The sequence below is a fragment of the Folsomia candida genome, unplaced genomic scaffold (assembly GCF_002217175.1).
Source record: "Folsomia candida strain VU population unplaced genomic scaffold, ASM221717v1 Fcan01_Sc004, whole genome shotgun sequence".
NCBI lineage: Eukaryota > Metazoa > Arthropoda > Collembola > Entomobryomorpha > Isotomidae > Folsomia > Folsomia candida.
In genome coordinates this window covers 1,356,978-1,384,194 of record NW_019091196.1, presented here as the reverse complement: position 1 = coordinate 1,384,194, position 27,217 = coordinate 1,356,978, and the positions used below count along the sequence as shown (strand labels likewise).

General features: G+C 35.2%; 2 protein-coding genes across 4 annotated transcripts in view; both read left to right on the top strand.

Annotated features, from left to right (window-relative positions):
• LOC110848261 (Down syndrome cell adhesion molecule-like protein Dscam2) overlaps positions 1 to 10,244 on the top strand; it is a 109,302-nt gene extending 99,058 nt beyond the window's left edge. Inside the window, exons 32-37 of the mRNA XM_035851077.1 lie at positions 577 to 724; positions 1,889 to 2,065; positions 2,518 to 2,763; positions 5,668 to 5,864; positions 6,351 to 6,636; positions 9,375 to 10,244. Of these exons, the coding sequence (XP_035706970.1) occupies positions 577 to 724; positions 1,889 to 2,065; positions 2,518 to 2,763; positions 5,668 to 5,864; positions 6,351 to 6,636; positions 9,375 to 9,796 (1,476 nt within the window). The 3' untranslated portion in view covers positions 9,797 to 10,244. The remainder of the gene's footprint in view (positions 1 to 576; positions 725 to 1,888; positions 2,066 to 2,517; positions 2,764 to 5,667; positions 5,865 to 6,350; positions 6,637 to 9,374) is intronic.
• Positions 10,245 to 11,086: 842 nt separating this feature from the next.
• LOC118432950 (Down syndrome cell adhesion molecule-like protein Dscam2) overlaps positions 11,087 to 27,217 on the top strand; it is a 69,550-nt gene continuing 53,419 nt past the window's right edge. For 2 of the 3 annotated variants that reach the window (XM_035851223.1, XM_035851221.1), the window contains exons 1-2: positions 11,087 to 12,954; positions 21,661 to 21,842. In XM_035851223.1, the coding sequence (XP_035707116.1) occupies positions 12,819 to 12,954; positions 21,661 to 21,842 (318 nt within the window). In that variant the 5' untranslated portion in view covers positions 11,087 to 12,818. The remainder of the gene's footprint in view (positions 12,955 to 21,660; positions 21,843 to 27,217) is intronic. The other variant, XM_035851222.1, reaches the window with a different exon arrangement.

Genomic DNA, 27,217 nt, shown 5'->3' with positions numbered 1-27,217 from the left:
TGATATTTCGAAGTTTCAAATATGGACTGACAGTGAAACGACGTTTCTTCATTTTTTTCTTTTTAGTCTGGCGACGAAGAAGCAAGGAGGCAGCCGACAATATTAAAATATCATCTTCAATATCTGACTCCATAATGATTTCGTAGTTTGTCAATCCACAAATTAATAAACGTTTATCGTATGACGAAACCCTTGAATTAAAATTATTTAAGATTATTTGAATTTTAATTTTTGTAAAAACAACATTTGAAAAGCAAGAGAGGCAGCAAAAATTTGAGAAGTCAAATAAGGCGGTTGATGTGAAATGGGGTAAAGTAAAACCTGTTTTTCAGCTCAAACGACCTGAGTACCTACAAGTGAAAATTGAGCGAAATATACGTGGAATAGTGGCATTTTCTGTCCGCTTACGAATTTCTTTCCAGCGAAAAATTTAACAGAATTTAAGCACGATGAAATTTCGCGTGAACATTCGTCCTGAGTACTAGGCTTTAACTGAAAAAGTAATAAGAACAAACTGTTTGTTCATCTGTATTTTGGCCAATACTTTATTTATCAGGAAATAATATTTTTTGCCAGGGTTCTGCCAAGTCGTACACGTTGACGGGACTGCACGCCAACACGCGATACGACATTCGCGTCACGGGCGGAAACCATGCAGGCGACACGTTGGCGAAATACGAATTTCTCACCGGATCACTTCCCCCACTGGCCACCACCAGTCACGGTAAAAAAATAATTGAATTTCACTCAAGCTAAATAACGTAAAAACTAAAAACAAGCTTGACGCCGACTTGCTAACGATTTAATACGGAAGGTTTATAACAATTATTTACAAAATTCAAGTTTGTCCTCCCCGTTAAATAATTGATTCTTGAGAAGTAATAAAATACACTAATTAACCTTCACTCGCAATTTATCTGCACTCTTAGAAATCCACTATTACCATGCGGTGTTAATATATGAGTGGTCTAATATATGAGCTTATATGAGTTAATAGCTTATAGCTTATATGAGTTAATAGCTTATAGCTTATATGAGTTAATATATGAGCGTTTGGCATTCAAATTTCTCAAAGACATAATGTTTCACTCGTAGCTTTGCAACCCATTAAATTTACTTACTTGTTAGACACCTAAATACGTTACTAAAATTGATGGTAAGCTTTTTTACCTGAAGGTGACAATAAATCTCACCTTGCCACGGAATGAATAAATTTCTTCTAGTTGATGATATATCCTTCGATAATTAATTATCATAACCACCCAGTAACAACCGTCTCAATTTTGGGTACCATGTCGTTCCCTAATTGCTTCTTGGCAAAGTTGAAATAAAATATTAATGAACCGCACAAAAATCAAAATAAGTTCATTTTCACCGTTTTTATGGTGTGGTTTGGATCCGCAGCACAGAATATAGATTCTACCAGAAGAATCGATCTTATGTATTCGAGTGACGCTTATGGAAGAACGGGGAGAGCCAACCAAATAACTCGGTGTACATTTGGCCCACCTCGGGGATGGCACCTCCGCATCATCATCATCACCACATCTCCTGGCATCAAAAAATGATGATGAAAGCACATAGGTGGCGGTGGCACCCCCATTTGTGCACCAGAACACACCATTCTGAGCTGCGTCTCCACAAATTTGATGCTCTACGAGGGTGTGTTTTGGTGCACAAATGGGGGTGCCACCGCCACCTATGTGCTTTCATCATCATTTTTTGATGCCAGGAGATGTGGTGATGATGATGATGCGGAGGTGCCATCCCCCAGGTGGGCCAAATGTACACCGAGTTATTTGGTTGGCTCTCCCCGTTCTTCCATAAGCGTCACTCGAATACATAAGATCGATTCTTCTGGTAGAATCTATATTCTGTGGATCCGCAGGTGGTGGAAAATCTCCACCGGGAGAAAGTCTTGGAGAAAGTCGTGATGGAGAGAGTGCTTTGGGAGAAAACGAGGCGTCCACGCTGAGCACGTCGCTCCTGATCGTGTTTCCCTCCATCCTCGCACTCGCCATGGTCAACGCCGTCATCTCTTTCTTCTGCTACATCCGAAGAAAACGTAAGTTATTGCAGCTTTCTAAAAGTTAAAGTTAGTGAAAAATTGAAAGCTTCAAGCATACGAATTTATGCTGGCAATTGCATTTTTAAAACGTGTACGAGGAAAACGTCGTTGGTGAACTGTAGGAAATGTTGAGCCACAAATTTGTTAATTAAAGATGGGATGATGGAACTCCCTCAGCAAAAAAAAATAGCGAAAGAATTGAATCGTAAATTCGAACATATAGCATAAAAACTGGCTAAGCGTTCCTTAATTTTATTATTTATCTAATAAAAATTACGCAAAGGTTAAGTTCTCATACATCAAAATCGCTACAGCGCAAAAAAACGATAATTAATAAACTTAAAAAGTCCATATTTTTCAAAATTCTATAACATGTGCTTCATACTTTTATGAAGTAAAATTATTTTTTAATGACAAAATCAATTGTCGATTTTAATTAAAATTTACAGGAATTTTGGGCATTCCACACCCCAAAACGGTGATTGGTGACCACAATTACACCGGATCTGGCGATGGGACGTCCTATCTTGACCGTGGAGGAGGTCAAGGTCAAGGTTACGGTCACAGTCAGGGTGGAATCATGTACGATGCAGCCACTCCGCATCAGCATTACACGCTCGTCAAGGGGTCCCAAGGCCAGTACCCGCCCGATCTGACCGCACAATACGCAACCAAAGGAAGGGACCTTGCAGGAGGTAAAGTAAAATATAAGGAAAAATTTGAAAATATAATTTTGAGACTGCCGAAAATTTACGAAAATCTACGAAAACTATCGTTCTACAACTAAATAGTCAAACTTCGAATACTTAATTCTGACCATCATATGTATCTTTGCGATGTTATATTATTTTAATAACTCATATAATTTATTATCGGGACAAAAGTGACACAATTATAAATTTTCTACTCAAATTTAAAATTTTTCTATCCAATTTTTTCACACTTGTCAACTATGAGTTCCGCTTTGAATAAATCTTGAAATTTACTTTACATTCATATTTAAATCCGATATGCCAAATTTGACATTTTTATTGCACAGGTTACGAATTTTGGCCTATTGATTTATGTATAAATCATTGGACATATCCATCTTCACATTTACGCAGATACATATTCTTAAACTAATTCCACAACGAAGGAGAGAGAAATACGAAGTAAAAAAAACACGTTTTTTGCCACTTTGTTAAGTCCGTTTTGCAATGGTTTATTTGCAATGCAGCCCCTCCTCATTTTCATTACAGCACAAAGTTCATATAATTCTCATCGTAGAATTATTAACCCGATTACAACAGAACACAGTCATTATTCCTTCTCTTTCCTGCTTAAAATTTCATCAAATTTATAACACCACATTGTAAATTGTTGAGTCGTCGAGATATGAACTTACCGAAACCTGTGCCAACTTTCACTTTCATCGAATCATGCATACTTCAGGATCCTGGAGAGGTCATACCTGTTCAAAAATTTGGTTTTCACTCAAAAGTCAGTCATCCCGATTTCTGATTGATGATTTTCATTCACATTCAGTCATTTTCTTTCCAATTCATTTCACTTCACTTCATCTGGCTTCATTTCTTACTTCGCCCCATGTATTAAGCACAGGATGAAAAATGAAATGAGTGAAAAATCTTTCATTCACAGTCATTCGTCTGAAATGACGGAATATTTCAATCATTTTCACCCAAATCAAAGGAAATTTATTTTCATTCACTATCACCCATCATCATAATCACTCAAATGAATGAAAGTGAACAGGTATGGGAGAGGTAGAGAAAACCACAAACTTTGGTATGGAAGTAGGCTAATGTGAGAGAAAGTAGAGTGAAAGTCATGTATTCTAATGAAATTACATACACGACACACCATGCAATTTATTTGTTTTATTAAGGCATCAACATTTCTTATAATTGGCACATAACAATTTCCATCTGCATTAATTTTATCTAAAAGTTATTGGGCAAAATATTTTTCGGAAAATTCCAAATCAATGTGTCGATCTCTCACACAAAATTTTACCACAAAAGGATTCTTCTTTACTTCTTTCAATAATACTTGCTCTTCGCAATATATAAAATTCTATGTTAGGCAAATTTTTCAAAATTAATTGACATAACAGCCTATAAAGACTTTAATTCTTTAATTCAAAATGTGACAACAATTCATATAATTTCATGTTTTGCAAAATCCAAAATACAGGTGTTGAAGTTCCACAAAAACTTTTTTAATTCTGCGTCGGACTAGTGTTTGCAAATTTGAAATAACTGTCTCACAAAAATATTGTGCCAAAAAATACATTTTATCCCATTCTCGCCCTGCTCACACGTCAAACATACCGTGATTTAGTTGCTAATTAAGGGCTACAACATTATTATGCAAATATTTATTCTTTTATCAAGCATACGTAATAACAATTGCTATTTTCGCAACATGGAAAATTCTGTATTGGAATTATTTTTCGCTTTTTTTCTTAAAATAACGACCACACCAAAATTTTGTAAGTACACGATAATAAGAGAGCAGGCACAATACAGTAAAATCGTCCCGTTCTGCTCGCCGAGATCGAAAGTGAAAGCATCCTCATGGTGAAAGTGGGGACAAGGTTGTGGTCGTTATTTATGTGAGCCGAGTACGAAAGTAGCCATGTTACGGACGTGATGATGGTGACAATCCGATTACAATTTCACCTCTGCCCTCACGTTCGCTGGGTGCGAGGAAGGCGTAATCTGATCATAAAGTAATGGAATGGAACGGAATGAAATGTCATTATTAGTTTAGCCCTGCACATTTTGGGCTGACATCAAGTCAAACACGACGACACACTTCCTCCTGCAACGAAGATGACGACAAGTAAATGAAGATGTGTTACTTGCTAGTTATCATGATGGGAATGAACTGGGACAGAATTTTATCATTAATTTTAGTAACAAATGTTAAGAAACGTGCCAAAGATGAGGGAAGATATTTGGCAAATTTGCGAAACTTAATTTACAAGAATTTTTCATCTCGAATTCAATGGGCATGAAGTATGAATTTGAAGGAGAGACCGTGTTATAAGTAATGTAATGAAATTTCAGACATGCTAACAAATCTATTAATAAGAAGGGAACAATTCCCAGTTTTTTGCAATATTGACGTTTGCGAAACATAAGGGAAAACATTGCATAATTATTCTTCTAAATTTTGGAACATTTCGTGTTTTGTGTTATTAAGAGAAACCTTGAATTGTGTCTATTACGAAATTTGCAAATCTTACAAAATTGAGACATTTTGAAAATTTAATTATTAAGAAATTTGCAAAACTAAATTACTTAATTTGCAATGAATGAATGAATTTGAAGGAAGGTTGTGCTGCATGTAAAGAAATTTCAATTATGGTAAAAAAATATGAGGAGGGGTAAAATTAGCAGTTTTTTGATATATTGATATTTGCTATTATATTTATTGTGTAATTATTCTCAAGAATTTCGTGTTTTGTGATATATATGAAAAAGTCTTCAATTGTGTCTATTGCGAAATTATCTATGTACAAAAACTAAAACGTATTATAAAATTGAAAATTTAATTGAAAATTTACAAATTTTTTTCTACGAAATGTTCAGACTATGGCGACGACGTGTGTCCTTATGCGACCTTCCAACTTCCCGAGAACCCCCCGACACGTCCCCTGCTCACGAAAGGGCTGGGCGGCAGTGGGGGTTTCCACACGGGCGACACGCTCTACAACGTGGGAAACGTCTACTCCGGACCATACCACGCCGTCCAGTCACAAAATTTCATGGCCACACTTTCTCTCCGAGTAAGTAAAAACATCATTTACATATTGTAAAATTATTGCACAAAACACATTAACGGAGGACTCAATAACTCATTACCAAAATCAGCACATGTTTAATTATTTCTCCGCTCTGGGAATTTATTTTAAAATCCTGGACAATAAATTTGTGGAGCAAGGAGTTGCCAATTAGAAAAATACGTTCTCCAGATTTTGACCCTTTTTGGAGGAGATTTCAAGTTTAAGGAGCCATCCAAAAAATTGAGAGTCGTCGAAAGTTTCGATTCGAAACTTGCCCAAAAAACTCGACACCATTCTAGGTATTAATCAACTCACTGACAACAAATTTGTCGTTCAGAATTTTGAAATAAATTCCCAGAGCGGAAAATAATTAAAAAATGTGTTGATGTTGACAAAAATTGAGAAATTCGACGAATTTCATACCTATTTACAAAGTTCTGATTTAAACTTTAAAATTTAGCTCATTAAGAAATTTATAATTTTCCACAGGACGCCGAATACATGAAATCTGGTCGCTTAAGCAAAGTTGTTGGTGACGAGGAGGACGCGGAAGTGACCAAAATCCTGGCCATGCACATGCCCCCACTCGAGTACGACGCCACCCTCGCAAATAATGTCGAAATTTCGCCAAAATATCACCACCCCCACAACCAATTCTCCCCTTCCTCCTCCCACCACAACGACTACACTTCACAACAGCAACGACAAATCATTCTGCAACATCAACAATATCAAGAACAACAAGTTGGCACGTTTAGACGCCGAAACAGACAAGGTAAAAAATCGTTTAAGTATAACACAAAAAAGGTTTGTTCATATTTGTGAATGTTTGGAACACTGATGCACTTCGCGCAGGCCTTGGTAACATTGCACAATGGGCCAGGATCCATAAATTGTGGCCATTAAGGCACTATCTAGAATTGGTAACAGACGTATGCCATTGTGTTCTCCATTACCAACTTGTTATCCATGCAAAATATAAAGGCCAGCGTTAAAGTCATTTGAGAGAAAAAAATTGACAAACTTTTCATAATACATTACGGACATAGGGTTTGGACATCTTCTCACCAATCCGCCCCAATCCGCCCTCATCTGAGCCACTACTTGTACTGTTCAACTTCTAATAGTGTCGGGAATATATTCTGCTGCGACAAGCTGCGTCCGTCAAGCAGAATTCGAACTAGGTCCTCCTTCGCAGCGCGAGGTGATATAACGGGAATTTCTTTGCCAGGACTCTTTGTTACTTTATTTATAGCATCTAGTGAGGAAATGCATAACGAAAAAATAAACCCACCCCCCGGGCACCCTGAGCAGTATTCAAGTGGTCACATGCCCCACCCCCAGTGGGTATGGCCCTCAACGCCTTTTCTAATCATTACAAAACATGGGTTGTGACATATCATTTTTCTCAGCTCGGCCGGGGGATCTTGACTGAATATATAAAATTGATAGACCACACCTCCAGTGGGTGTGGTCATTAGCGACTCTTGGATTTTAATGAAACCAGGCCATGTGATATATCATTTTTCTCAGAACGACGAGGGGCCATCGATTTAATTCTTCTAATTTAGTGACCACACTCCTCAGCGAGGGGAGGTCGTCAGAGGCTTTTCGATTTCTGCATGACCATGTGATGATATATAATTATATATATTTCCTCTTCTAGAGGTGGGGGATTTCGGTATGGAGCTGAGGATTTAAAGACCGCACCCCCAGTGGGCGTAGCCCATCAGATGGAATAAACTTAATTTAAATATTACATTCTGGTGCGTCTAATTCAAAGTGAAGAATTTAATGGAAGGATACGTTCGACTGAAAAATCATCGTACCAGAATTTTGAAAACACGTCTACGAAATTCATTAACTCACTCTGACTATTTGGATCAACGTAATTTGCTTGTCATTAAAATTATTTTACTAAAATTGATAACCAAATTGATAAGTCCTGCAGCTCTAATTTTCAAATTATAATCATCATTACAAATTATGATAACCTTAATTGGCCAAATTGGGTGGAGTTGATAAATGTAACGTCACAAATTTTACAAGCCTCCGAAATTGAAGTTAGATTATGTGTTTATTAGTTTATTACAAGAAACTTTGCTCACAAAAAACAGATATTTCAAAGCAACAAAAACTAAAATTGTAGCTGTTCTGAAATAGAAAATTCAGTCATCAGGTTACAAGAAGAAAAAGGCTTTGAACCACGACTTCCTTTGTACAAGTCACCCCCTCATTTTACTTAATTTTGAAATTTATTATGCTTCAAAATTTCCGTACTTATGTGGCAATTCAAATTTCATTTGAAATTTGAAGTATAATTTTTAATTTTTATAATTGGTTTTTGAATTTCGTGTTTGCCATCCTAATCCTCTGATGTAGACAAGAAGAATGATATATCGCATGCCTGGGTTTACTTGGACTACATAAGGCGTTCATGGCCACACCCCCTTGGGGGGGGGGGTATAATTTTCGAATTTTATATTTCCATCTGACCCCTCTGACATATCCAAGAAGAATGATATGTCACATGCCTGGGTTTACCTTGATAAAAAAGTCGTTTATGGCCACACCCCCTGGGGGTGGGTTTAGTTTTCGAATTTTATATTTCCATCTGAATCCCCTGAAGTTCCCAAGGAGAATGCTATGTCGCATGCCTGGGTTTACCTTGTTAATGAAAAGTCGCTTATGGCCACACCCCCTGGGAGTGTGTCAGGTAGCCATGAAATAGTTCATCAGATAGCCCATGTTTTAGTTTATTTTTTATGCCGGAAGAACTATTTGTGTGTCTTCAAATTCCGCTCATAATTATTTTTGGCCACAATTTATTAAATCTGGCCCATAGTGCATTGTAAACCATAAACTTACAAACTTTTACAAGTATTAGCTGGACCACGTAAGACCAGGACAGCGAGCAGACAAATGTGCAGTAGAAACCGCTTACCGTCCGTAAGAAAGACATGGGAACCATGTGGTGCACCACCGCCATCGGCTTCCCATGTATTTCTTACGGACGGTAAGCGGTTTCTACTGCACATTTGTCTGCTCGCTGTCCTGCTCTTACGTGGTCCGGCTAATATTTCTGAGGAAAATTAGCTTACAAATTCTTGCAACTAAAAATTACTAAATTTCTCTAAATGTATGCTCACAGATTTTAAACAACCTATCAACCGATAGTATAAATAAGTCAATCGATCACAAATTTAATGCAAAAGTACGAAATGCTCCCGTTTGGCAGAGATAATTGTACCTGAAGAGGAGAAAAGCGCCCTAAAGTCGACAAAGCTATAAGTTTCCAAATGTACTGCGCGTTTTTTCTTCTTCGGATACAATTATCTTTGCCAAACGTGCCGATTGGGATATCGTGTCTGTCGCAAATTTCACAATAGTTAAATTTGTGATCGATTGACACTAATTTGGTCAAAATCTGGGGGTATTCATACGCTGGGAGACCTCCTTGTGAGTAATCCATGTACGATTAAACTTACAAATTTCTTCCTCCCCCTTGCACAGACCACATCCCCACCTCGGAAGAAATGGAATCTTCCTCTTCCTCCCTGGATGACGAATCTTCTCCCACCACGGGTCGCACCTCGAGCAAAAGAGGTCGCGCCACTTACTGCGCGGGGCGCCCCCACCAACGCCACCATCACCAAAGTAGTAACAAATCCACCTCGGGATCCTCAAACAGTGGGGGCGGCGGGCAGGTCATCCCGCGCGTCCGGTCCAGCTCTGGGTACTCCTCGCACACGGAGGAGACTTCTTTCACCACGACGGCACAACCGCCCAAAAAATTTTCCGAAGCGGAAGATCAGCTTCTTCACGGAAATGAGGAAGTTTCTGGGGCGAAAGGATTTTCAATGAAGCGGAATCAGGGGAAACAACAAAAGCAAAGTCGAAGTAAAAATAAGGGAGGCTTCCATATCGATGTTTGACACGATTAGTTGGGGCACTAGGCCGCGGGAGAAAGTACATTTATTGTACAATAAAAGTTCATGATGATGTGGGAAGAGGAGCTTAAAGTTGGTTATAATTAAAATATGTATCCCTATATTCGGAATTTTGAAATTTAGAAATGAAAAAAATATGAAATTATGAAATCAAACAAATTATGAAATTTATATAAAGTTTTATATACGTTTTATGAAGGAGTCTATCTATGAAATTTTTGAATAACACTTTGAATTTTATATTTGAATTTCTTAAATTCAAAATATAAGAACATAACTATGTGATTATCAAAATTTATAAAAAAAATATCGTTCTAAATTATGATAGTTAGATATGTAAAAAAACTATACATATGCTGTTAACGGATGAGATGAGTGGTTATCTCACGTTTTGTATAATTTTTACACATGAAAATAAAATGTTATAACATCATTCGAAACTTGAATATCCAACCAAAATGTTACAACTGTGTTATTATTTCCGAAGTGAAAGTTTCCACTTTTCTGATGGCAGTTCATACTTGTGGTTTGAAGTGGAGTGACCGTGTCATGTCATTGGGAAAGTGAGATTGTCTCAATTTTCCCTATGCATACGTCTGAATTCGCCTCGATCAAATGCAGCTTCAAAATAATTTTGCATGTCTGCTGATCAACAAAGTTTCAATTACAAAGTGTGAATTTGTGACCGTGAGAAATAAATTGTGTTACGTTACCCCGATAGAATAATTCATTTGCATACGATGTCTCAACTTGCCTCAGAGTCAGACAAGACTGCTTCATTGTGTGGGGATGATGATACAAATCCGACACAAAGTAACCCAACTAAATTTCACATGACATCTCTTCTCTTGCAGAAATTTAGCAAATTTGCAAATAAATTTTGCATAGAATTCCACAAACTAACTAACAAAAATCTAGTCAGATTGTGGTTATCTCCGCGTAGTATTTACACACAAGATTACACTCAATTCGCAAGAAATGTTTAGTGCTCAGAGGTCGTACATATACGTAATGGAAATTTACATATTTATGGTGTATCTAAAGGGACGTTAGTTTTACATACTTATTCTCAGTTTTCGTCCTAACTGTCACTATTTTATCCCAGCGCGTGCTTCAAGACTAACCACTTCAGCTGAGGGAGCAATGAGCCAGACTCCTCAGACGACCTTCACCTTAGTCAAACCCGAAACCGGGCAGTTTTGTTGGGTGCATGACGTAAAAAGTGGAGAAAGTTTCCAGCACGTGCTCAGTCTGCTTTCATTCGCTCGATGGGAAACAACTCGTACTTCTTGCTCTCGTTCTCTGCAATCTCGCCATCACGAAATCCACTTTCAGCCAAACCTACACTCATGCTTCACCAAATTAGTTGAGGATATTAGAGTTTCATCTTGTCCTGAAAGTTGAAATTGTTAAATTTCTGGTTTCTACCTTATCAAAAATTAAAATTAAAATAAATTTGACGAAGACAAATTTATATCCCAATAAGAACAATCAAGCCTCCAGTTTAGTCCGAATCTCGGACAGTTTTGTTGGGTGGTTGGTAAAAAAAAGTGGAGAAAGTTTTCGGCTAGTGGTCAGTCTGCTTTCACTCGCTCGACTGGAAAACCCAATAATAAATTGTGTGGAATAATTTAAATCAATATGCACTGTTTTTTTCAACTGAGGAGTTCCTAACTTTGTGAATAAGTGAGTTGAATATAAATTCTGAAAGGTGTGTGATATGAATATTACCGTTATATATTTTTTTACTATGGGGCACCCTGGAATTAACTGTAATTCATAAAAATAAATTAAAATCGTTTTCACAAATTAAATTTTAATTACGAAGTCGATCACGTAATTTACTATTTTCTCGTGACGGATGCCACTCATTCTTCTGGGGAACGAAAGTGTTCAATCTGCCAGAAAATTTTTAATCGTCGGGTTTCTGTAGAATTATAACCGACGTCCACGCTGTTCTAATGTACGAAGCTATATTCGTATTTTTCACGATTTTTAATTCCACTTGCAGGACTTGAATATGTTTTATAAGTGACGTTTGATTTAGTCGAGGCAGAGTGTGCAAAAAGGCGCCTTTTTGGGAAAAAATTCATGCCTTTTTGCCGTTTTGCCCGTTTCAATGCCGAATTGCCTTTTTGTGTGCCTTTTTGCCCGTTTGATGCCTTTTTGCCGTTTTCCGTATGTTTCCATTGGGTATTGCCTGAACCATTGACAAATTTTTCTATGGACAAGAAAGAGTGAAAACAATGTAATTCGCTTTGCATTTCGGTTTTTCTAAAACGTTACCAACCTTACACTTATACATAGCTACTCCATAACATTATTTCCCTACGCACGTATGACAATTAAGAGTACTTGTGAGTATTTGTACACCTCAAGACGTGCATACATTTTTTAGTGGTGTACAGATATGTAGATGATAATCTGCATATGTATATGTACATCTACATATATAGATAGATGATAATTCAAATCGGCTTAATATCTTAATTGTTCACACATCGACAAATCCTGTGAACTGTGAAAGATTGCAACGAACAAATCATGGGATCGTATTATCACATTGCCCCGATTTAACCAAAGAGGCATTTCGGGCAATCGGGCATGGCCAAAATTCACGTGCCTAATAGGCAAAAAGGAATTTTAGGCACCGCATGCCTTTTTGCCCTTGCACACTCTGAGTCGAGGCGAGGCAGCATCTGTTTAATACTAATTCTAAAATTAAATCGTGCTAGCTTCCTTAAAATAAATAATGCTATTTAAAAATGTGTGTGCCAATGTTCTCTGTGTTTCGAGCAGATTTTATTGTTTAACTACAAAAAATAGTGAAGAAAAAGTTGAAAATCACTACACAGCTTTTTATCGGATCAACAAGTGCGTCAAAAATACCAAATATCTTTCTATTTGTGTACAGTTCCGTTGTGCAGTTTTTTTCCTGATATTACTAAAACGTAATGTTACGTCAATTTTAGCTATGCAAGGAAACGTGTAAAAATTAGCAAGTTAAATGGTGAAACCAACGCTCGAAGTGAAAGGGAAAACCGATACAAAACGGTTAATTCGAAATTTCAAGTACAACTCAAACCTGGGGAAGAATATTTTTTATGGAACGCTTCTCTTTCTCGAGCTTACTCTTTGTCAAGGTAAGATTTTGCAAGCTAACTACATTTTGTATATCGTAAATAAGAATTTCATTTTTTCTCAAATCTCATAAAGTTGATCAGAATTTTAAAATAAATTTCCATAGCTTAGAAACATTAAAAACGATTTAAACGATTTTGGTAATGAGTCATTGAGTCCTTATATTGTATAAATTATTAATTTGACTTTACTTCAATCTTCAAATACGTTTTGAACAGCTCAACGCCGTAGATAATTATTTATAAAATAATAATTAAAATGTTAAAAGTAAGATCTCTTGTTTGTGGTATTCTAAAGGTTGCAAACAACTACCAAGAAGAAAAGAATTTCATTTTTAAGAAATTTTTATTTTCTTTAACTCTAAGGTTTCATCAAAAATATTCAATTTGTCACAATTTTTCCCAACCCCGTGAAAAAGACATCGCATGATCACATCATGTAAACATAAAACCTGAACTTTATCTTCGTGTCGACGAGTTTGTTTATGCTTGTCGCTCCCAAATGAGGACAGAGACGAAACTGGAGAGTGATAGTGGTTCTGCGACGACGAACACCGTCTTCACACCAACTTTCACTCTTTAAGAGGATTATTAACAAGACGAGAGACCCGACAACAATGGTGCAGACAGATGAGCACAGAAACCACAAAACTCACGAAGTGTCACGTCACTCTCAAAGAAAGATGTTTATTAAGCTTTCTCTCACTTTACGGTTCGCGTGGGTGCGAAGAAAGTTGGTGAAAGCAGGAAAGGAATGTTCCAAGAAACAGAATTATGATGCGTCTCGTCCGTGTCAGTTGTTTAATCGTGGCTCGTTTCCTGGGGGTTTTTCGCGTATCTTGAATTTCATGGCGTCATGAAAAAGAGGCAGAATGCGTAAAGGGAAAAAGAGACTAAATACATTTTTCCAGAATTTGAAACGACAAATCATGAAAATTTAGAATTTTTGACAGAATGACGAAAATTAGTTAATTTGATTTGGCTTATCTACCCCAATTAACCGTCTGTGTGGGAAACTCGCAGAAATTTTTGTCTCCATTCGGCTACAAACAACTCATTCCACATTTTTTTACAGCGTTTACAAACCTAGCGTGAATACCCTCCATAAATAAAGTATTCAATGTTTCCCTGGCTCTACCCAGAAGCCATCGAAATTTAGCAGACATAAAGATAAAGTCGACTTTGGAGGATTATTATTGTGCTTTCGTTTCCTTTATGAATTTCATCCGAGCTTTTGTTCTTCTTCTTTTCGCCATTGTTTTTCTCCGCCAGCTTTCTCTCGATGCCTTTCTCCCACCACTTTCCTTATTTATGCCGACCCATTGTTTAGAATTATTGCGACGGGCTAGGCTAAACCAGCCACGCCGTTTTTGGGGAGAGATATACAAAAGGAAAGATGAGAGGTTTTTTAGGGGCAGCTTTCACTTTTATGAGATCCTTCGTCTCATTGTGGGGTATGACCAGGGGTTCATGAGGAAGAAATGTCCGAAATATATTTTGCACATTTTATTTTATCAATAAAATATTTTTGCATGCGAATAGTTAACGTAAATTTTAAAAAATTACGGATGAAAAACAACAAATTCTTGTTACACTTACAAGATCAGTGTCTTAATTTTGTAGACTTTTGTAAAATAATTGCAAACTGCACATAAATTAAATAACTGAGATCCAAATAATCTAGGCCAATGTATTTAATAATATAAAATACTTGTAATTAATAAAATGGTGCCTAACTCTCACAAAATTTCAATATACCCTCAGTTATGTTATCTGGCTTTACCAATTTGTTTGGTAGTCCGTGATAATTTAGCTTCGAAATTATTTTAAGCGTACAAAACTTGGCGTGAATTCTAATTTTGAACATACATATAACAGTTTTTAGATAGGCGTTTCTATTCAAAAGTAAAACGATTTCAAATTAGTTACAAATTTTAATTACAAAATTTCTTGGATTATGATTTGCACCGTTTGGGGGGGGGGAGGATTTTTTTTTTATTTTGCAATTTCAGATCAAGCGCTGCTCGAGTACAACTTGCATGCATTCAAATAAATAAATTTCCTGCAAATACATGCTATAAACATTTTAAATAATTCTGCATTTAACAAATTAAAACAGAATTTTAATATGTCCAAAAATACACCTGCAATCCATTAACCTTCGACATTCCGTATTATTCTTAGCCAATTCCCTCCGGCTGATCCCTCACGCAATTAGCAAAGTAAAAGCCATCCAGAAATATATTGCGCGTGGGAGGACGATCTCCCTCGAGCCATCCGTGTGTCATGTCGGAGAGTGGAAGTTAAAGTGACAGCGTGCTAAACTCGTGCAACTTCAAGTGTCTTGTTTGATCTTGTTTGATTCGTGCAAATTCCAAAATACATAAAAGTACGGGAAACGGGTCTCCTTGCCACCCAAAGACTGGGATGGTTCGGAGAGGATGTTGAATACTGTTAGTAAAAGAATAGTGACAAAAGTACTTAAAATTTTCTAAAAGGTTAAAATATGCTAATTTGTTAATCTCCAAGATAACCTTGCGAATTTGTTGTCTCTATTTTTTGAGCGAATAGTAATTATTGTGGTCAAAATTCAGTGAAAATCGATCACATTCTTTGTGTACGGTCTTGTAAGTAAAGAATAACTCGAATAACTCTATACAGACTTTGGTTTGGGTGGGATCAAGCATTTATATGACTGGAATGTCTGTCTGTACAAACGTTTCGGTATAAGAGTCTTGGTTGTCGCATATTTAGGCAATTAATGCAGGTCTTGGTAACATTGTAAAATAAATCAATTTTGTAACCTTATTTTACAAACTTTTGCAAAATTTTGTAACCATTTCGAAGGGAAATTAGTGAACAAATGAAAAGTATTTGTATCCCATCAGTTTGCATAAGTTGAATGACTTATGCGACATTTGTAACTTTTTATAAATCATCATAATTGTAATGCAATAAGGCAGATGACTTTTTTCCATTCTTTAATGGGTTTAGGGAAACAGCAAAAACGCAATTCTCAAAAGCAAAACTGGTCCAATGACAGGTTATCATCTTCAAGTTATTTATAAAATTTCTAAAATTTACGCAATTTACGAATCAAATCATGTCTTTTAACCCATAAATTCCACGCCCACTCCAGCTCGGGCTTGGGCCAGTTTGGCAAAATATAGCATTCCCTCTTTTTCCTCTCTTGTCTGTTTGTCGGTGTCAATTAGATTTGAAGTGTGCACTTCAACCCGGCTCGTTCATTCCGATCGCAACACAATTCCAATTCTTTGAATCTCTTCAAATTTTAATGAGACAATACAATTCCACTCCCACTCTCGTCCTCGTCTGTCCAAAAGTCGAAACCTTCACGACAAACCAAATCAAACCAAACCGGGCTCAAGGATGTGCACTTTCACTCGAGTGAAAGTAGATGAGTTACGTAACTCAACAAACACGTGGAAATTGCGCGCGAAGTGAAAGGAGATCCACTTTCTTCGATTGTTTATCTTTTACTTATGTGTCCGAGTTGATTTCATCATGGAAAAAAGTTGGAGAAGGAGGAAGATCATATATTCTTAGGGGAGATGACATTGGTTTTGTCTAGTTCTTGGAAATGTCTGTACTTTTTTCTTAGTTATGAATTTCAATTTGTCTCATTTTGAAAAGGGCCGATATCTTTAGGGAGCCTCCATAAATCACGTGATCGATTAGACGGGGGGAGGGGGTCTGAAATTTGTCACCAATTATCACGGGGGGGGGGGGGGGGTAGATGGTCAGATGTCACGTGACTTGAGTAAAGTTTTTCTAACTTTTGTATATGCCAATAAATGTCATGAGAGTTATATATAAACTCTCTTGGCATACCACACGCACGTTATATAAATTTGATTTTCATTTTGCATATTTTAAAACTTGCTTCGACTTAAACTCTTGTGTCTGACTGGCGTATTAAATAGTTATTTACACATGTGTGTAATGCAGCTCTAATTTGATTAATGATTTAAAAATATTGTTATTCCGGACAACATGATTTAATTTGAGCATCATATCCTGTCACGTGACCGGTGGGGGGTGGGGTAGAGAAATTATCACCACCGGTCACCAAGGGGGGGGAGGGGGTCAAAATTGTCCAAAAATCGATCACGTGATTTATGGACGCTCCCTTTTGCAAAATCTATACTCAAAATAGGTTGGTAAAAAAATCGGCTTTGCGTGTGTCAGGCAGGTAAAAACTTGTTGCTGAATATGATATCACTAATTTCCAGGAAACTCAAATTTGACACTTTCTGGTGTCAAATTAAACCTCCCCGAAGTTATTGTTGCCGTTCGGTCGTATAATAATAAACCTTTAATAAGTACATATTTTTATGATTCTATACACGTCACCTAAACGGACCTACGTTTTATATGATTTACTAAAAACTTGTTAATAAAGTGAATGGCGTCGAAACGCAACATAATTGTTTATTTATGTTTAAACATATCGATATTTGTCTAATTGATTTTGCATTCTTGCCTTTATAATTTGGACACTATTTTGATCAAAAATTGGCAAAGTTGCCATTCCTGGGAAAAAAGAAATCACCTAAACAACGCAACACGACAGAACCTTAAAACTAAGACGGAACCTAAAATTTGAATACTTTAATTTCTTATAAAAAATCACTTCTAAATTTCGAAAAAACATTAAAATTCGTCTTCATCTCCACTTTACGGACATCAATCACCCATTGCTTTCTCTACCAATTATAAATAATTCAACCCTCTCACTTTCTCAACTTTGCATAAATTTTCTCCCTCAGAAATACAATTCATTTCCAATTCCATCCAAATAACCGAATACTAAAACAAAATGATTCCCATCAAGCCTACAAATTTTATCTCATCCACACAAAATCCAAATCTCATCTCTCATTCAAAATTTTGCATCTGAACTAAAACCTAATAAAATTTTAAACAAATATGCGATCCAAACCCTCATCCGAATTCAAAACCGCAACGAAGCCGCAGACCGAGACCAAGCCACCGAGAGCTAAATGGATCCTCCTCTGCCCTGGCAGGATGGAAATGAGGATGAAGAAGGGAGTGCAAATGTGAGCACAATTCGGAGTGACGTGCCGTGAAGTGAAAGTGAAGTGAGGCGAGGTGAAAGCAAATATGAAATGCAATGCTGAAACGACTCCGTTCAACAGAAACTTCACTTTGACTTCGTCTCTATATGGATTTCATTTCCTTCTCGGGCCCAATTCCTGTCGAGGTAGATATTGCAGGAATGATGGGTACCAACATAATGCAAGATGAAAACTGGGCCGTTATCATTTTAGAGATGAAGGAATCATTATCTAATTTGTTGTTTTTGAAAATTAAAGAGAATTTTGAAAGTGCCGAAAATTGGAGGAGAAAGAGGAGAAGTGAACCACCTCACTTCTCCGCTACACTTAATGCTGGAATTTTAATATTTAATTAGGTTTTGGATATTTTGAAATATTTGGAATCTGAAGTAGTGAATTTTTAGTATGGTGCACCGTACTAAAAATTCACTACTTCTGATTCCAAATATCAAAGGTCGAGGAGGATAAGAGAAAATTTAAATTTTTTACAATTTTCCGAATTTAACAACAATTTTGCCATATTAAAATTTAAACTTATTTCCTGGCGAAAATTAGCCGAATTTATATGCAGAAAAACAGTATTTGTGCAGAGCGAATTGAGCATAAACTCCAAATATGCAGAAATATGCACGAATTATTCTGGACAACCGACCCAGCAGAAATTTTCTGCAAAGGCATGCCAATTTTGCATGCAGAGAGCACTAATGCAAAAATTCATACTTATCAAGAAATCTTGTCTTGTCTATCATGTAAATTTGTCAATAAATAAATTTCCTACTCTACAGAATTCTATACACGACTTTCATACGGGTTAATATACCGCCAAATTGGATAAAGAAACTGTTTCTCATTGCGCTGAAAGCGGGGTGCGTTATCCTGTTTGACAACATTATTTACCAAGGTTCTTCTGATTTTATTGAGAATTTGGTAGTAAAATCTTTATCTACATTTTGCCAATGAACTAATTCCCCCACTGCAGGTGAAACCAAAACAGGGGAATTAAAGAAATTCGTGAAAAATTGCATTTTTTCTTGTAAAAACTAATTTCCAGAAAAATTCATAACCCGTGGTAATTTTGTATTTTTCAAAAAAAGTGAAAGTGGGGAAAGCACTATTAGTCTGTGCGCCCTCCGTTCTGTTTATCATTCCGGGTGGAATGATGCATGATGCTGAATCGGATGGATTTTATCCCGCTACGGTTGTTGTCTACCCGTTTCTCTTGTTTTATCAGAAGAAGGTGCCGTGTTTGCAGTACTCTTCGAATTTACAAGTTCACCCTTAAAAATTAGTTGGAAGCTTTCATGTAATAAGATCGTCACTTATAATAAATACTCACACCAAAGTGGTATCAAAAATCGTAAGAAATTCACAATAAATCACAAACAGCGTTTAAAAAACAGTGAGGCTATTCACGTAGTTCTTGATAACTTTGTAAAATTCGTAAACTGTGTATAATAATTAAACACAATTTTAAAAATAAAAAGGCGCTTTTGATTTGAGTAAGCTTACAAAGAAAGTGAGCTAATTTTCCTTCGATATATTTTCAAAATTTTGTTGAAAAGTTTCTAAGTTTACGTATATTCCAAAGTTACCCAGGAATGCATGATTTTTTTCCTCGATGAAAGTATTTCATCAACATTTGCAAACAATTTAAAATTTCAATATTTAAAGAATTTGTCAAACTAAAATGTCGTTGTTGAAATAAATAAACAATACATTTAAACACAGACCTAATAGGTGACAACTATCTTAATTTTTATGTATGTGTGATTCATGTTTCATTCACAAATGGAGTACAACTTTTGTGTAAGTTTTCAAATTTCAATTATTTTTTTGTGAAACCTTGCACAAAACCCAACTCGCACATAACAAAATATTTATCAAAATACGTATCGTCAACCTACATACAAAATATCGCCCCAAACTTTTAAGCTTGCTCCGTTCCGAACTTTCTCCGCCGTGACAACGCGGCGAAGAGTGAGTACGGATTTGCATTTGCATTTCCACTCGACCAGCGGGAAGAGATAGTGGTGAAAGTGGTGAAAGCGAGAGAGGAACCAGAACAGCGTGGAATATTGATGTGCAGGGAATTCTCTCCGGCCTAGGGCAAATGTTAGACCTGAATCATCAAAACTCCGTATTTTGTTTTGTTTTCAAAATTAGAGACTTCATAATGGTAAATTTTAATTGGTATCCAAATGAGGTACGTGTGAAGGAGTGAATAGGGGTGAACTCACGTTATGTAATTCGGCATCTTTCATTAAATGTAAGCATGCTTTCGCGGAAATCATTATTGCGAAACATTGCTATAAATAGTAATAGTAATTATTTGGTTTTGCCAGGCGTCGAAAATAAGAATTATAGCTTAAGAACAAAAGTAACTCAATTTTAGATGCGTTAGATTGATATGGTTAAAAATTAAATATTACAAATATATAATATTAAGTATGTTTTTGTTTTTATCAATTTGTTTATTTTACAAATTTAAAAAAATTGCAGTTTAATTCCAGCTATGAAACTTTACATGCAAAACCTAACTTTTACAGTTATTGTATTTATATTTGATTATTTTATCGATTTCAAACTTGTATATAACTTGAATGAATCTCAGAAGTGAATCCAAGTTAAATCCAATTTCAGAGTTTTTCATAATTAAGCAGAAGCATATTTTCGCGAAAATTATTACTACGAAATATAGTGACATAATAATAATTGTGACTTGGTTATTATATGCGCCGAAAATGAAAATTTTAGATTACACATGAAGTAATGTGAGTTGAGATTAGTTATATGTAGATGAAGTTCTTGCTAAAATTAAATAAAGAACACTATTTCATTTGTTTTTATCAATTTATATATTAAAAATAATTAACTCTGTAAAAATTTATATGCAAAAACTTTCACACAGACCAAACCATAAATATATTTTGGGTCATATATAAGAATTAAGATTATTTCGGCATTAAGTTTTATTTTCAAAATTACGGAGAAATTCATAATGATCAATTTTGATTTGTAACGAAAGGGTGACAGTGAAGCCTCGTTGTGGAATTCAGCATCTCTCATTAAACGTAATTAAATTTTTTCGAAATTTATTGCGAACAATTGCGAAATAAAAATTATTTGGCTATGGTAGACGCCGAAAATATGCATTTTAGGTTAAAAATAATGAATACAAAACTTAGGTTTTCCTTCGAAACAAATCGCCAGGATTAAATATTGTGCAGAATAATTCATTTATTTTTATCAATCCTTAATTTTTGTTAAATTATTTTTATTTAAAAATTTGACTCCAATTATAAACCTTGAAATTAAAAAACTTTCACAAGCGAAACCAAAAATGTATGATTAAAAAATTCTTACTCGTTATTTTTGTGTCGTTTAGAAATTTTTCAATTCAGTTCACAACTTGTTACTTAAAAATGTCTCATTTCAATTTATTTCAAAATTTTTCTTTGAACTCATCTTAAAATTTGTTTGCTCTCACATACAGAATCGCACAAAACAAAATATTTGTCTAAAACTAATCAATCTCGATGCTGGATTAATGTGGAAAAACTATGAACACCTGAATAAAAGTTTTAATATCTATTTTTTTCTGAAATTTCAGCCTGGACTTTATCCCTGGATGAGAGTGGGCCCCGTTTTTTGGACGAGTGGAGCTCTTCGTACGCTTTCAGTAGCAGATTGGGTGGGAGTTTGCGCTGTGGGGGGCACGGGTCGCCACACCCGCGGGTCGAGTGGGTCTCCCGGGATGGATTTCCCATCGGAAACGTCACCGGGTTGAGAGAGGTCAGTTTGTTGTACATGTTTTCAAAATAATACTAATTTCATGAATTTGGGAAATTTGTCGAATTATTCAATGTCGATTGTTAATAAATACTTCCAAAAACCAGAAAAATATAAACATAGTCAAAGAGTCAAAGATTTGCATCTGGGTTAAATGTATTTAGTAATTACAAAAACCGTTTGAATTTCACATCGGCTCAGAAATCATGCATGCATTATTACAAACATTTTCCTCCCCTTTTTACTACGATTTTGTAATTTTGTCGAAACACAACACATTGAACTTTAGATTAAGAATGTTCGGAATTCATGGGAACTTCCCTTGAATAAAATCCTGGTCAAACCATATTTTCGAAATAATGCTAATTTCACCAATTCTTGCACAAAAAAATTTGAAACATTTTGTATTTTTTACTTCGATCTTAATAACCACTTCTAAAAATAAGTAGTATGCGAATATTTACCGTTATAACCAAGAAGCATCTAATTTGGCTAACCCTGGACTTATCTCGATTATCCACGTTCAAAAAATTACAAAAATTCTTTAAATTACAAATTAGCTCAGATGTCATGCTATTATATGCAAACTTTCAACTTGAAATTCACCTGTACTTTTAATTATTATTACTTTCACAGGATTGGCTCACAATCAGAAGTCATTTAATTATTGGTAACTTTCATCTACACCTTATTCTCGAAATAATGTAAACTTTATACATTTTTGCATATGAAATTTGAGACGTTTGCTTAATTTTGCAGTTTTGAATGTTGATAAATACTTCCAAAACATAAGAAAATATTTATTTAATAATATAGCAACAAATATGGAAAACCAAATCTATGTTTATTAATTTTAGTAATTAAAAAATCGTGCCAATTTTACATGGGCTAAGAAGTCATCCAATTATTCCAAACTTTCACGTTTTTATCTCAACTTTGTAATTTTGTCGAAAACAATACCACCCAAAACTGGGGGAAATTATAGTAAAATTCCAAAGGAAATGTTGCCCTTGTACTTTCTCCATTTTCTCTTTCTGCCTCACTGCCACCATTCCTCCTTGCAGAGGTGAAACTCGAGGTCATTGCTCGTTCTGTTACCATCACTTCTTCTTTGTTGTGCGAATATGCTCGAGAAAGAATTTCGTTTTATGGTGAAACCCACAAGCGGAACTCTAAATAATACCGCACAGCAAAATTTAAATTAACAAAAAAAACCTCAAATTTAAATGTTTTCAATTTTTTGTTAATTTTAAAACTTCTGATAATAACAAATCCTAATGCAATTTTAAATCGTAAGTATTTCATAGTTTTCCTCAATTTTTTAGTATATTAAAAAGTTTGAAGATTTTAAAACAGCAAGGCTTTAACTTCTCAAAGACTATACAAAATTTATGTAACGTGCCTTGAAATAATAATTTTTTTTTAAATTTTATTTTTAAAAATATTATTTTTAAAAAAGTTGTCTGATGATGATGCAAGTGTGGCATCGAAAGCTTGTAATAAATTGCTTTACATACCAACAACCATGTCTTCCGAGAATTCTACTCTTAATAATTTTTTTGTTTGATGGGCAGGTTCAAAAAATTAGAAAAAAATTTAAAAATTCTAATTCTCAAATAATTTTTAAAACTTACTTCGAAAAATGAAGAAAATTTACTCTCGCATATTTTTTTAAGCTCTCACAAATTTCCTAGCGTGTATTTAATCCACAGATATTGTACCCAAACTCACAATGCTTTCTGTTCGCGGAGTGAAAGTGTGGTTTTCGTAGAGAAAGGATTACTAAATTTGGTCCTGAAGAGAGAGCGAGTCCACCAAAAAGAGAAAGAAGATACGAACATTTCGTTTGTTGGGGAAGTAGCAACAATGGATCGCAGAGTTATTTGATCCTGGTGATTCCTTGTCCTCCGAGTGGTGAAAGTGTGGGACGAGGAGGGAAAACCAGGTGGGGTGCTTTTTGTTGTGAACTGTGGCCTAAATTCGATTTGGATTGAAAGAGTTATAAATTGCTCGTTTTACGATACTTACTTTCCCCAAACTTTCCCCACCACAAAAGATTCGCAGAGAAAGAAAGGGAGAATGGGAAGAAGTGATCACGATCGTAAAATGGAATCCAAATATTCTTTGGGACGAGAGGAAAATGAAAATATAATAAAATTTGGATATGATTTGAATACAGAGAGTTGAATGGGAAAAAGGTAAATGAGGTAAAAAAATGGGGTTTACTCGGGATATTCACTTCAATTCAGTCATTTTCATGCATTAATTTGGAAAAGGACCGATTTTAATTTGGCAAATTAACAGAGATTGTGTTTATTATAATATCTATAAAATTACCAATTTTGTTAATTTAATTTATCTATTTTCATCTTAATTTAAGTTTCTGAAATAACAACTCGTTAGTTGTTCGATTATCCTCTTGTTAGAAATATTTTAAAAATTATAAAGTACACGGACCAAATCAAATTAGAGGTATTTTTATCACGATGCAAGTGTATTTTTATTATAATTTATGTAACTGGATGACTTTGCTGTTGGTAAGGCATAATTTTCAAAACTGAATTAACGATCACGTCACACAGATGTGACACACCTCGCTGTTTGGGTCATCAAAGCAAATTGAAAAGCACTCACAAGTTGCAAGTAATTTTTGTAGAATCTGTTTTCTTGGCTATTATATCGGCTCCTCTCATGTAATTTACATGTTTTTTAAATGATTTAAAATTGCGTATGTTAAAGTTACCATGAATTTTTCCAATTGAATTTACCTAAATTTATGATAAAATATATTTAATTTAATTTAATTTAAGCACATTTAATTTTCGAAAAAATTGAAGGTCGTTTCCACAAGTTTGCAAAATAGTGCCCGATTAATTTGCGAATCTAAACTTTCATGAATGCATACATATCTTAATTTTACAAAAATTGAAGAATTCTCATTATTTTCGCAAACTTAATAACTTTTCCTCATCCCGAATAATTTTGACTTGAGTACCCCCATTACTTTGCACAAGGAATAAATTACTTTCCTTAAATAGAATGAGACACTTTTTTCCTTGGGAGAAAAGTGGTCCAATTTTCTCACGAGGTGAAAGTCGTGGTGAAAGTGAAATCATGTCCTCTCCCCAAACTTGTTTATTTCCAATTGTGTTTTTGTATATTGTTGGCGTGAGAGTGACAGCTTCTTGTCGCAGCAAGTGAGAGAGAAAGCAGATGAAAGGGAGAATGTTTTTTTTTGTGGGTATGATATTTTCCCTTTTTGCATGATTCCTTACTCCACTTCATTTTTTTGCATTATTATTGCTTATTTATCCTAGTGTAGTTATATAGTTCACCATTTCGTGCCAAATATTTACGCGAATAACACGTTGTTACAGGTGGAGGAAATATGTAAAGTGGAACAATTTCAAGCGTTCCCTTGTACACTGAGGTTCTCGAGTCTATGCTACTGAGTATATTCACGTAGGCCTTGGTAACACTGTAAAACCCGTAAATTCTTTCAATTTACTAACTTTCGTAAAATTTCACTAACATTTCGAAAGGAAGTAAGCTCACAAAATTTTGTAAACTTGCTCCGATCAAGGGGGTTTCTTCATTTTATAAAAGTCTGTAAAATTATTTTACAAAATTTACAGAGTTTTCAAGTTACCAAGGACTGTGTATATTATCATGTGGTTTGGCGGTGTTACCGACTATACGGTATAACATATAGCAATATTGGAATATCAAGTTTATCAATTTAATGAAGCACTGTGCACGACAAAATATATACATGATACGTAAGCAATTAACGTTATACGTTAGTCAGTTACGAATGTTCCATGGTATAGGTGTTTCCCCAACTTTATAATTTCAATTGGTTAAACAGTAAATTAGTTTGAATTTATAGCTTCTCGACAACAAAATGAAGAAAGTGAACTTTAAAATTGTCTCTTAATTTTGAATGTGTTTTAGTATTTATAATGTCGCAGACAACTTTTAAAGACTAACTTTGTTCGATAATTTAAGGAAGCACACGTGAAAAGTTTAATTATTAATTCATATCTTGAGCAACAATATGCATCCAGTAGAGTGAAAAAAAAACTGAAAAAATCAATCCACAACGTTCTGAGTAATGAAATAGGAATTTTCAGAATCTTACAAATTATGCATCTTTAGCAACGAAAGTAATTTAATATTTATTTGTGAAAAATGTTGTAAAAGTTTAGATGGGAAGTCAATGTTTACTGCGTAAATTACGTAATTTCATAATAAGGAAAATAATTTCATGGGTATTAAAAAGGCAGAAATATTGCAAGTTTATATTAATAAAACGAAGCTTGTTAAAAGTACTTCATTTTTTCGGGTGCTGACTAATTGAATAATTTGCGAAAAAGGACAAAATTCAATTACGTTCTAAGGAGAATGTTCATCAACTTTGAAATAAGTCAATCTCAGAACATTTCGGATGCAGACAGTCTTTGAAATTTTCAAAATCTTAAATTATTATAAATTGTACATTTTCAGCGCCAGGAGTAATTTATTATTTAGTTTTAAATGCGAAAAAATAGTTTAGATTCGATGTCTGCTATCGAAATTTTTAAATTGATTTTTAAAGTTGTAAAAGTTTTAAATTATATTTTGGGGCCGTACATAAAGCATGTGATCGATTTACAAAATAATCCGCCTTATAATAGATACGTAATCATTACATTAATCGACTAAAAAATGAAGACTTTCTTCTCCACCTTTCTCCTCCATTCAGGGGAGAAGAATTCGCCGTTCGAGTCCATTTTATTCCAATCTTAAACCCACATAAATTTTATGTTGGGTCGAAATTACGTTTTATTCCGACTTTGGGAACATAAACCGTGCTTTCTCCCGTCCAATTTCATCCATCTCTTGGTTACCGGCTTGCCCTCCCCGTGAGCAAAATTGGATTTTAATAGGACGAGGAATCAAGGAACAAGCGGAGAGGAATGAATGGAGAAAAGGACAAAATTAGAATTTCGGTGAAAGTCGGCGGCACGATTTATTTATTTCCTTTCTACTTTCACCCACCGAGAACATAAATCAGGGGACAACTCCGGACCAGACGATCACAATGTGTTCTTCGGAGGCTGCTTTCACCAAAATATGTGTTTTGACGAGAAATTTTGTTCGAGATGATTTTAGATTAGGGATGAAATGAGTGAAAGCATGTACGCATGTAAAGCCATGAAGTCGGTGGATAGGACAGATGGAGAGACAGGTGTATTATGTAATCCCTGATTTTACACAGAGTGGAATTACATGCTGGGGAGATACAATTAGTGAAATTAGTGAGAAAAGGGGTACTCATGAGGAAGTCACGTGTTTTATAATATAAAAGTATTGACATTTTAAATTGTTACCGTTTG